Raw genomic sequence first — 12923 nt, 5'->3', positions numbered from 1 at the left:
GTATGGAATAACAAAATATGTGAATATTCTACCTCTTATGTGCTAAATCATCTAGTTCCCATTTGGGTAAAGATGAAAAAGAAATTAGAAATTAAAAACAAAATTTTCGGTTTCCAAATTATAGAACATATTGAAAGAGAAATACCTAATATTTCTCTAAAAAAATGGAAAGAAGGAAATATTATAGAAGATATATATTTGGATGATAAGGTAAAACCCTTTAATATTTTAAGAAACGACGCGTCTCTTTCATCTCAAGAAGCCTTTTCATATTTAAGAGTGAACAGCTATTTAAAAAAAGTATAATTTTATAAATCAAGGAGATATGTATAATGCAATTAAAACTATATTTGATAATAATGAAACAAAAAACTATTCTCAAAGAGTATTAAATTACTAGACACTAGGGTAACAGAAAATAATCCAACAGCAATAAAAAGCTGGGAGAAACGTGCACAGTATACACTTAATGGAAATCCATTATAAGGTGATAAATAAATGGTACTTAGTACCTTCTAGAATGTCTAGAATATCAGCAGATAATGATCACCTATGTTGGAGATGTGGAGAATCAAGAGAGGATTATCTTCACATATGGTGGAATTGTAAAAAAGTTCGCCCTTGTGGAGTTGGGTGAGAACTTTGTTACTCAAACTAGATAACATTAAAATAGAGACTAGCCCAGATATGATGCTGTTACGTTTAAAATGGCCTACCTTAAACAAAAGAAAACAAATATTGGTAATACACTGCTTGATAGCGTTGAAAATAATTATAGCCAGAAACTGGAAAAAGATACGGGAATTTTCTAAAGTGATGTTCATCCAACAAGTAAAATTTCAGATACGAATGGAAATAGGCGTAAATAGAATTAGAAGTAATTATAGAGATAATGATATTTTGATTAACTGGTTAAAATTGCTGGAACAAGAGGAGAAGGATTTAACACAAGAAATAATATAAGTTAGCCATCATATACTTCCAGACTGTAAAATTAGATACAGATAAGACTAATGAGACACCACTACTGTACCAAGAAAATGTATGAGTGATTGATGAATGAATGTGGATTGAGAAATTATTATTTTTTTTCCCCTATAAATTGAGGTGTTAACTCCCTCCCATTATTCATTTTATTGGCTGAGATACAGTCTCTCACATGATTGAATTAAAGAAAGTTAAGAAAAAGGTGATAATTTAAGGAAAGAGGAAAGGAAAAAAAAAAAAAGGTTAAATTAGGCTTAAGTCAAAAGAGAGACAGGAGGAGGGAATACACCATTGATGATGACTCTTTACCAAATCCTTAAACAATGACGTATCTACTACTTTTTATGAGGCTGCGTGTTTTGTATGTTCCACTAGCCTTGCTTATTTACACACTTCCTACACTAGCCTAGTTAAGTTTACATATCTACCACAGTTAGACATGACTGACTTGCCAGTTTCTTATGTATTGACATTGCACATTTCTATATAATTAAGAATGTCATGCTTTAATATAACTATGTATGCTATTATGTCTCTTGTTCATGCTGTTGTGGCATTGCAGGTGCGTTTGTATTCACTCATTTGCACAGAAAAATAAATAATGTAAAAAAAAATAAAAAAAAATGAAAAAGTAAATACTGATCAATGGTACTGCTTAAAGCTACAGATCCTTTGTCTCAGAAGCATTACATCAGTTCTTCTGTAAATACGGATCCCATTCCTCAAATGTGGTTTACAATATTTAACAGATCCAAGCTGAAGAAAATATACTCCAAAGTCGCCTTGAAAATAAACCAGCCAGAAAGATTCTGTAAATTAAATGTAATTTGTATAAACCCAAAACTAAATAAGCATGTGATTTGACAAAATTCTGACACTGGAAAGTCACCACTATAAAAACAAACTTGTTTTCCTGACACTATAGGGGCATTAGGACCCCCTCCCGCTGGGCTGGAAGGCTTAAAACCCCTTCAGCCACTTTCCTTTCTCCAGCACCGGACTCCCTCGGTGCTGGGGAACTCTCCTCCCTCGTCCAACGTCAGCACCGAATGTGCATGCGAGGCAAGAGTCGCGCGCGCATTCAAACCGCCCATAGGAAAGCATTACTCAATGCTTTCCTATGGACGTCCAGCATCTTCTCACTGTGATTTTCACAGTGAGAATTGCGGAAGCGCCTCTAGCGGCTGTCAGTGAGACGGCCACTAGAGGCTGGATGAACCCTCAGTGAAACAGCGGTTTCTCTGAAACTGCTATGTTTTCAGTTGCAGGGTTAAAACTAGAGGGACCTGGCACCCAGACCGCTTCATTGAGCTGAAGTGGTCTGGGTGCCTATAGTTGTCCTTTAAGACACTGATAAAAATAAATAAAAGCTATTCCTGTAGTGGTTATGGTGCTCGGAGTGTTCCTTTACTAAAACCCTCTGCTGTATGGATGCGTGGAAAATATTAGCAACACATAAAACAAATAAATAAATTGTCATATTATAGCATTTCCATATAAATGTACCCAAAGAAGGGCTGTTTTAATGCAATATTGTCTGTTTATAATCAATTTAACTGTGGCACATACAAATACGGGTTATCTTTAGTTCTGTCTTTACTCAGGGAAACTTGTTCTAAAAATCAAGTACAAAAAAAAAATAAAAATGTATATGCTTAATTCTTAGTACGTAATGACAGTTCATTCTTTGAATGTTTGGAATAGATCATAAATCCATGTTAGAATCTCCTCCTTTTCCTCTCTGGAAAATATATATTCATCTTGGCTTTAACTTTTCTTTTGAAATGCCACATATAAAGTGTCAATGGTAACCAAGAGGGGATTTCTGGAAATATATTGGTTGTGATTAAATAAATATCAAAACATTTCTTTTAATCTAATGAAGTAATTTCCCATAACTAATGTGTTGTTGTTTTTTTTTTTTTAAGATAATTTTACGTTGCACATCTTTCATTTTCTTTTAAACATCAGGATGTGTCAAATTATTTGAAGATATATATTTATATATATTTACATATTAAAAATTAATTATTTTGTTGTACTTAAAGAAGCAAAGATAGGCGTGGCAATCCTCTTGCTCAATGGCTAGAATGTACAATGACAGTCTCCATCCTTGGTTGTGGCAACAAAGGGCAAACCTCCTCTTTTGAAAATGGCACAGTGCCCATATATTGTCCCTGCACCTGATTTGTCTGTAAATGTTTCTGAGGAGAGCATTCTAAAGTTTAGATTACTATATTAAGGAACATATCCTGTCACAAGAAAGAAGGGAATTACTAAAGTGACATAAGAGTAAGCGTTCTGCAATTTCATTAGATTTTGTATTGGTCCATGTGAATCCAGAGTTCATTTCAGTGTATTATCACAGTATACAAGAATAAAGTCATTTTCTTGCAGCTGGTTTTACATAAAAATAATCTTCATTTTCCAGGTTACAGCTCATCAGCCAAAAGTGCTTATTCATTTAGCCATGAATAGTCATATCAGGACCTGATGTGTTAACAGCTAGATTTCATTCTCAGTTGAGTGGTGTCTTAATTGATTACAACAGCCACACATTTACATAGGTTGTCAAAAGAAATGGGTATGGAGTTTGTAGAATAAATAATGGGGAAACAAATCAGCCAGGTAGCAGGTGATGTTACAAAACCATGAGCATTTGCTGATCAAAGGCACCTCAACAGTCACATTAAGTAAGGTTGTATGTCTGACTCTTCCTGCCACCATGTAGTAAAGAAAATAAAATTAATTTGCCACGGTTGCCTCACAAGGTCAAAACAGGTCAAATAGGACTCCATGGTACATGGATGGTGTACATCTCTAAAGTTCTGAGGTTCAAATAATGGGTTCTTAATTACATGAATGCCCTGGAAAAAGAAATATTGGCAGAGACTAGAAATCCTCTTTTCTGTTCACCAGTTTTTGGTTGTCAACGCATCCTTGTTGCTTTGGCAATTTTACATGAACTGCATCTAGAAGAAAAAAAAAATAAAATTCTAAATCATTAAAGGTGTATATGAGCCACTCAAAAAGGATAGTTAAAACTTTAGTACAATGAATTGCAAAGAAACTGCTGCTCCTGCATGGGAGCAGTGCAGTTTTTTTTAACATTAAGTCAAAATGTGATCTCTTTTCTATTATTTAGTCAGTGTGTCAGTGACTATAAGATTTATGGACCCTTCTTTTTAAATGAAAAATATAAATAAAAAATTAGCAGTTAAAGGAAAACTCAAATGTTTGGAATATATGTATTCCTAATTAGATTTATGGGCTCTCCTGTAACAAGGAAAGCAAAGTGTTTAACTTGCCTTTAGACCCCGGTTGTGCTGGTCTCACCATGGACAATACGCTGGGGTCGTGGGCGCAGGGATGGGGTGGCCTATGCTAGCCTTTGAGTTTGACATGCATGCTCTAGCACAACTGTGGAAAACTTGCTTTCCAGTGCTATTGCAAGCTGCTAAGTCACTCATCCCATTACACTGGAGATCACCCCATGTGCCCTCCATAACAGAATGGAAAGGGAAAGTCGACGACATTAGAAAAATAGAAGAACTGCATACTCGCTTAATAAATATACCAGGTTTAGAGATTTGGATAACTTGGGAGGCCCACACGTCACCATGACAGTTGCACTGCCTACAGAGGAACAGGAAATGATTTGACACTGTACACACAGCCCCCTTGGCTACACGGCACCTAACAAGGTTTAAAAATGTAATTGTAGGTATCTTCTAGAACACTAATTCCACAATATCCATGTTAGCAAACTTAATCTCATATATTGTTATTAAAAAAACGCCCTGAGTTTCACCACCACCTTTTTATTAGGTTTCATTTCTGTGTACTTTTACCCAGTTAGTGTACATGTCACACTTTGACTTTTCCACACTACTCTAAATGTACAACAAAAGTATCCTAAATATGCCTGGAACGGTCATTGCCTTTGATTCCATGTAAATTTTTTTTTTTTTGTTATTAGGTACATCAGTGTTACAAACACCTCTTTGCAAAAGTACTGAAAGGCATCTGATACAAATATTTGTATAATGTCTAATTTTCCATGATTCTTTTTTTTTTATTCCAGAAAGAAAACAAACTTGTTCCAATCTACAAAACATAGAATGCTTTAAAGGAACACTACAGCATTCCCCTATCTATAGCACTCCCCCTCTTCAGCCCTTGCAGCAGCTGGCCCGCCTCCCTGGCTGAGATCATCAAGATTGATGATCTCAGCTAATTAAATGCTTCATTACAAGGGCTACTGTACATGTGCTGCAAACTGCAGTAGAGCAGCATCTCATTGAAAACAGAGCCTGGATGTTCTCACATAGAAGTGCCTCTAGCAGCCGTCAGGAAGACACTAAAGGTGTCTATCCCTGCAATGGAAACATTGCAGTTTCTACAAAACTGAAACTTTTTACATTGCAGGGTTAAAAAATTTAAAAGGCCACCGCATCTGGACCAATTAAATGAGATACAGTCTGAGAGCTTTTAACGGTCCTATAAGTTTGTAATTTTAGAAGCACTGTACCTGCAATCCAGATTCTACAAAAAACGGAGAATAATAAAATAAATCACCTGGGCTCCAGATACAGGTGCAAACGGATTTGTTGGCCTTAACCCTGGCTGTGTATAAATCATCTGAGGAGGAACCATTAAAGGTGTAGCTCCCATCTGTGCAGGAACCTGTAAAATAGAACGCAAAATTAAAACCAATACAAAAGGAGCATTATTTTTACCCACCTTATATTTACTTTTCCATATGATGATCAGCAGCACTAGAGAGAGTTTTGTAGCTGTTCCGCAGGGAAGGAAAAGCATGGTGGTATAAAGACATTTAAAAGCATAATATACAGAACTTCCCTAAATCCAGTCTTCCATAACATAAAACTGGACACCAACAAGCCTACCCCAGTATCTAAATAGGGTTTACAGTCTCTGATGAAGTAGGGTAGGATCCCAACGAAACGCTTAAGACATTTACAATAATTGGACGCTCACGCAGCAGTCTAACCTGTGCTGTTGCCGACTCCAGGTTTTGGATTTACACCGGAGATCGATCTGAAAGATCGGAGGGAGAACCTCTGAGTAAGGCTGGAGGTGGAACCCATGCTGACCAGGACAAAGGACGGAGTATAACTCCCACCGATCCTATCCATCTACATGGTCAGACCAACAGGTTACTCTATATGCTATTGACCTAACGTTTTTTGCTCACACCATTGCTGTGAGGGTTTTTAGATATCTTGGAATATAATATTGATAGTTTTACAGTGACATTATCATTTTTCTACTTGGAGTATATTTTGATACTATTGAGCAACCGTTTTCTTTGTACAGACTTGCTTCATATTTTATCTTGTGGGGATTTATTGCATCTTTCTTTGGAAAGTAGATCAATCTGCCATTTTCACTATACTCTGTTGTCTTCACAAGCAGGGAGAGTGTCACTTCTGCTATATTGTTATGGTATTCCAGCATGGTCAAAATTTAGTAGGCCGAAATCTCCACATGGCATATGCTAATTAGTATGATTACAAACAGTTGGATGAGTCAGTGTACTGAGCATGTACGGAAATGGAAAGCAAATTCCTTTGTCTTTAACAAGCCATGTGGTCTGCCCATATAAGGTGATCCTGAATATCTTGTTTGCTGATTGGTCTGAGGAATATAGGAGGGGTTATACTGTATGGGAGGAGATATGCTGCTAACAAAAGGCCTCTGCACATGTTTTCGGCCTCTCAGATATTTTTGGAACAGGAGTTCATCTGAGGCCCAATCGGTGTGTAAATAATAGACCTGTTACTTCCTGAATAGACTTGTGTCCAACTCTATGTGTGGCTTCTGCGGTGTTTTCCGGTAACAATATTACTGCAGATTTGCTGAACAGATTGTTGGACTTTTTATCAGGACTTTTTCCATGCTATTTATTATCACCAATTGTATTTACCGTATTTATCGGCGTATAACACGCACTTTTTCTCCCTGAAAATAGGGGGAAAATCATGGGTGCGTGTTATACGCCGATATCCCATATTTACTTACCTGTCTTGAAGCGTGGGCCGGTGTTCAGCGCGCACCGCGGTACTGGAACTTCAATTTCAGGTTCCGGTTTCCGACGGGACTGAAAGGAAGTGTGCACACTTCCTTTCAGTCCCGCCGGAAACCGGAACCTGAAATTATAGTTCCAGTACCGCGGTGCGCGCTGTGAAGCCGGCCCACGCTTCAAGACAGGTAAGTAATTATGGGACAAGAGGGAAAGTGCACTAGGGGACACTATGGGAGGGGGGTGGGAAGACAATATGGGGGGGGAGAACACTATGGGATGAGGGGGTGGAGAATACTATGGAAAGGGGGGGGACACTATGGGATGGGGGGGGAGATTTCCTGGAATTTCCTTCTGAAAATGAGGTGCGTGTTATACGCCGATAAATACGGTATTTTGTGGAATTTATGTGAGGTTTATAAGCTCCTGGATACTTTTCATTAAAGTATTGTAGTTATATGCTTTTTCTTAATTTATATAAGGACTGGTGATCCCCTTTCCCAGTATTAGAGAGGTTATGGTGATTGGGCCTTATTCCTTCTTTGTTTTAGTCTGGACATCCTCTTTTTTGGAAACTTCAGACTATAGATTTCTTCTTTTTCCCCCAGTATCTGCCTGTTCCTCGAGGAGACAGGATAGGCACAGCCTCACATTTTTATTTTATGGGGCAGCAGATGGAAGTGCGCAAGCTGAACTTAATAGCACCATGTAGCCTTCACTAGAAATGACGAGTCACAAAAATATACTCAAAAATACAAAACTACTTTAAAAATCGTTAATACGGCTTCTAATCTTATTGATAACAATTTATGGGTAGTAAATATATAGCATGCTCCTCCAGCTGTTTGAGATTCTCACTCAACTACCTCTTCATTCCCTTTACATTTTACCAATAGCTGCTTCGCTGTGTTAACTCTTTTAGCCATCACCTCCAAATTTCCCCTGCTACCTTACGTCCCTATTCCCCAAGGTATCCTTTAGATTGTAAGCTCACGGGCTATCTAGCTAAGCACTTTGAATAAAAGAGCTTCAATGCCTAGTTATCAGCTTACGGGCAGGGCTCTTTCTACCGCTTGTATTTGTCTGTGTATATTGTACATTCTCCACTAATTGTACAGCGCTGCGGAATCTGTTGGCGCTTTAGAAATACCAGTAATGAATAAATAAACTTCAGGAAGAGGGCTTCTGATACTCTGGGAGACTGGACAGTAGTGCAAATGAAACCTTTTTGAAGAAGACAGTCAAATTTGATGTGATAAACAATAATAGACAGGACCCATTCGTCGTGGTGATGTCTTGCCATGTTGAGAAGTAATCCAGTAATCTTACTCCTACACTCATGGCATCAGAATTTCCTTTCTTTTTGTTTTCTCATTAACTTGCCTTTGTAGTCAAAAGATTGCATCTGACAGCTGTGTGAATTTCTTTTACTAAAGTAATCTCTGCAAGATTATTTTTGCTAAAGAAGCTCTTGTTCCAACGTACGTTCGATCTTATTACCTTCGGCTGTTTAAGCAGATCGGTCAACTGAACGCCAAAAAGTCTGCCCTTTTCAAATGGCCTGTCGCATAGGGAGTATTTAGAGGTAGAGTCTGCTTACCAACCTCTCAGCCAGACTGCCCTTATGGTCACTGTACAAAATCCCATGGATTTAGCAGAAAGTTAAAGAGTGGAATCAGGCATGAAATCAGATGCCATCTTAATATTTTGAAGAATTTTAATAAGATCTTATTGAGACTGACAGAAATATACCTTTACAGCGAATCAAACCAAGAGCATTGTGCCTTTTCAACAAATTACCCTGCAATAAGTGTTTCACTTTGTGCTGCATTAATTAAAATATCTTCCTTAAAGGGACACTATAGTCACCAGTGCAACTACATGTATTCCTGACCCTATAGTGTTAACACGACTATCTAGCCCCCGCTGGGCCCCTCATGCCTCCATAAATATAGTAAAAATCTTACTGTATTCAAGCCAGAAGCTGTAAATCTGCATGCTGTTAGACTCAGGAAAAACAAGCAGTCTGCTGCCATGTGATAGCCTGATCCAATCACAGTGCTTCCCCATAGGATTGGCTGAGACTGACAAGGAGGTAGATCAGAGGCAGAGCCAGCATGATTCAAACACAGCCCTGGCCAATCTCCGCATAGAGATGAATTGAATCAATGAATCTCTATGAGGAAAGTTCAGTGTCTGCATGCAGTGGGAGGAGATACTGAATCACAGGATGCTTGTGCACAGCAGATCTGAGTGAATGGAGGCATATTATGCCTCCATCAACTCATAAGTCCCTCTGGTTCACTCTGAGTGACTGCAACTGGAGGTGTTCTTAGCTTACAATGTAAACACTGTATCTTCTTAGAAAATACAGTGATTACATGAGAAAGGCTGCAGGGAGCTATAGTTCTAACCTGAACAACCTCATTAAGCTGAAGTTGTTCAGGTGACTATAGTGTCCCTTTAACCTATATTTCAACTTTTTGTCCATAGCATCTGGCAAACCATTTCCAATAAACAATTTAGTTTTCTTGCCCAGTTGTGCAAGGTGTACATTCAATTTTAGAAGCTCTAATTTCTTATTGTCTTTTTCTTTTACTGAAAATATATTTTTAAAGTATATAGTAAGAAAAGCTTTCTTGGAGGGAAACTTCCACCATGAGATCCTTTAGCTTAGGGTGGAAAGAAACATACTTTGTTTTCTTGTGTTTGCTTAGCTCCACTCTTTCTTCCATAAGAGAAATCTCCTTTATGAGCTTCTGAAAATATTCATCTGGAAAAGCAATTCATCTTCAGAGGATGAGCTACCAGAAGAATGGGAACTGGAGTCCAAATATACCCAATATTTCTCACATTTCTGTGAGGGTCCTGAACAAAATTCAGGAGTGACATATGATTGGGCTGCTTGAATAGCTGCTTCCCTAATATTGCAAAAAAGTTTGTTGTAGACTGGACTGAAACCAAAGAACTGTAGTAATTCACAAACTGAGGACTCACACTTGGGAATCCAGGTGCTTATCACGGCTAGGGTTGGGAAAACCACGCTTACACAGAGGCCTTTATCAAGCTTGGTAAAGGCCTCTGTGTAGTCCAAAAAGTTGCAGTTTTTGTTTCAATAAACCTGCCTTCCTGCAGCAATCTGGAGTGCCTGGACCAAATTTATTTTATGGACTGAAACCAAGACAGAAAAGTGGAGACTTCTGCTTTGTTAGCTTCTTCCATTACCTCTTTAGAACAAACGTTACTTCTTTTTTTTTTTTTTTTTTTTAATAACCATCTGACATTGGTTAATTGCAGGATGCACAGATAAAATGTTTGGGCTTCTCCACAGGTTTCTCTGAAATTTTAGTATTAGACATACTGAAAGAAAATAAATACCTAACTATACTAGAAAGGAGGAAAAAGGCCAAAACAAAGGTAAAAGCTGATAAAAGCTATCAGGTAGTTTTGGCTGGGGTCTAAATAGTCTCCCAAGTTTAAACAGTCACCAAAGCACAAAGATCGCATTGTGCTTCCGTGACATGATCTGTAGGTGAAACACACTGTAACCAGTATACGCACCCACACCACTTCCAGTACCGACGTGCATTCCACCGCTGGAAGATCGAAAAACCAGGCCTACAAGCATAGCTGTTCTTCCAGGACACTCTCTGGCAAAAACAGTCTCACCTCATTGAAGGCAGGCAGACAAGTGTGAGTGTTTGGAGGTTTTTACAGTAGATAAATAAATAAATAAAAATATGGAGACTGAGTTCCTAGAGCTTGAAGTTCTCCAACTCTTATCAGATGTTAAAGCAATAAAAAGTAGACTAAAACTGTAAATTTAGAGCAGGTCTACACAACCTGCGCCCCCCAGATATATTAAACTACAACTGCCATGATCCCCTGGCTGTTTCATTAGAAAAAAAGAAAACCGTGTTAGCGGTTTTATTCAAAGAATCATGGGCATTGTAGTTCAAAAATACCTTGGAAAGGCGCAGGTTGTGCAGGCCTTATTTAGAGTGTATTCTTCCATAGGATCAAACAGGGGTTATGTGAGGGCTGGAAGGACCAGATTTAGTGTCATGGATTCTAAGTCTTATCCTGGAAACATCTTTGAAGAATTTAACAATCAAATGGTGACAAGCAAACTTTGTAACAGTGAAATGACGGACTACAGAAATATGAACCTTAACGGTAGAAGAGCCAAAACCTATAGCAAATCCTAACTGCAGGAATCTATGGATGGCAGGAGTAGATCCGGAGAGTGGACTTTATAGAGAAACATTTTCCATATCTTAAAATTAGATAAAACTAGTAGACTTCTTTTTTGACAATAGAAGAATGTCAAAGACTTCTGTGTCTATACCTTTAGTGGTAAGGAGGAGCTTTTCTGAAGACAAGCTGAATCTTTTCATTACTTCTGGAAATACTTGTCCAAGAAAATTCTCCAACTGAGGAAGAATCCAGTAGTTTCACTGGCACAAATCTAGTAGGTCCATGAATTAAGACCTTCTTGGTCAAAAAGGGAAGGACCGCAAAGAGACGTTTGATCTGTCCTTATTTTCTTTAGTATTCTTGGTATCAAGTAGACTGGAGGAAACAAGAATGACAGATGATAACTGGAAGGCTGAACCGAAGGGTAATCTGATTAAACATTTGATGGTTGAAAGACCAGTTTGCCTGGGTCACCTTGGTTCTGCATAGCTGATCTGACAGAACATTTTCCAACACCTGTGAACTTATGTGAACTGAAACAAGCCTCTGAAGGAGTTCTGACCAAATACAGACATACTGACCTCGTTCCTCTCTGGCTATTTAAATAGGAAACTGGTAGAACATTTACATCTTACCTGGATCTATTGATTCTCTAACAATTATGCAAATAATGCATATATCTCAAGATCGCTTTTAACTCTTTCAAATTTGACAACTGAAGTCTGCCGCTTTGATTCCCTTCTGTAGTATGGTCTGAAATGGGGCTCCACATCCTGAACAGGATTCATATGTGGTGAGGTTTCTTTAAGAAATAAGCATAAAGGATATTCCTTTTTATGGCAAAGAACTTCTGATTCACAACGGAAACTTTATTGTAGTTGAGTTCCAAATAAGGGTAGTTCCATTACTGTAGAATATTTTTCTAAAGTAGACATATAAGCGTACTTGCACAGTATACAGCTGGTATTACTGAAGGACCTAGGAGAATCATAGCTTTTCTGATGCTGCTTACTTACCTCAGAGAGAATAAAGCAGACTTCTACTTTTGTTTTCTTTTATTGTCTGGAAGGAAGACCTTCAATTGTAATGAATCTATTTGAAGCCACAAAAAGGAAATTGAAACGGTTGATCTTGCTATAAGAGGCCAGTCATTAAAATTGAGTATAATGTTAATCCCTAATGTTTTTTAGAGAAGCTATGCAAGCCTAAAACATTTTGTGAATTCACTTGGTGCCAAGGGCTCAGGGCTCTCAACTGAAAATTATGGAATTCCCAAATTCTTCCAAAGGACAGGTAGAAGTGCTTTTGCTGCATTCAACAGGTGTTGCAGGATGGCTTTATTGTATTTAGCGTGACATGCTGCCTTATCAGAGATGCCATAGTTAAAAAGTGTGTAATTTGCAGATATCAGTATCTTTTCAAGGCAGAGGGCTCCCTATCACCCACCAGCTCACTCAGGTTACGCATGTCTCCTGCATTTACTACTTGACTGTTGGGAATAAACGATCCCTGACCTAGAAATTGCAGGTCCCTAACCAATAGACCTCTGGCTAAGTTTTTGTTCAGGGTAAGAGGTAAAATGTAACCCAGTGTGGATCTCTAAAAAAAAAAAAAAAAATATATCACGCATTGAATGTTTAATAGCGAAGCACTGGTTGACCGTGTGTCCTCCACTTATGACTCTTAGGATCCA

General features: G+C 38.1%; 1 protein-coding gene across 5 annotated transcripts in view; it reads right to left on the bottom strand.

Annotated features, from left to right (window-relative positions):
* Positions 1-2893: 2893 nt before the first annotated feature.
* LOC134572862 (phosphatidylinositol-binding clathrin assembly protein-like) overlaps positions 2894-12923 on the bottom strand; it is an 83291-nt gene continuing 73261 nt past the window's right edge. For all 5 annotated transcript variants that reach the window (XM_063432121.1, XM_063432118.1, XM_063432119.1 and 2 more), the window contains 2 exons: positions 5566-5673; positions 2894-3959 (listed from right to left, as the gene is read on the bottom strand). In XM_063432121.1, the coding sequence (XP_063288191.1) occupies positions 3945-3959; positions 5566-5673 (123 nt within the window). In that variant the 3' untranslated portion in view covers positions 2894-3944. The remainder of the gene's footprint in view (positions 3960-5565; positions 5674-12923) is intronic.

The sequence above is a fragment of the Pelobates fuscus genome, chromosome 9 (genome assembly GCF_036172605.1).
Source record: "Pelobates fuscus isolate aPelFus1 chromosome 9, aPelFus1.pri, whole genome shotgun sequence".
NCBI lineage: Eukaryota > Metazoa > Chordata > Amphibia > Anura > Pelobatidae > Pelobates > Pelobates fuscus.
The sequence above is the reverse complement of the archived record's forward strand: the minus strand, read 5'-3'. Positions and strand labels throughout refer to the sequence as shown.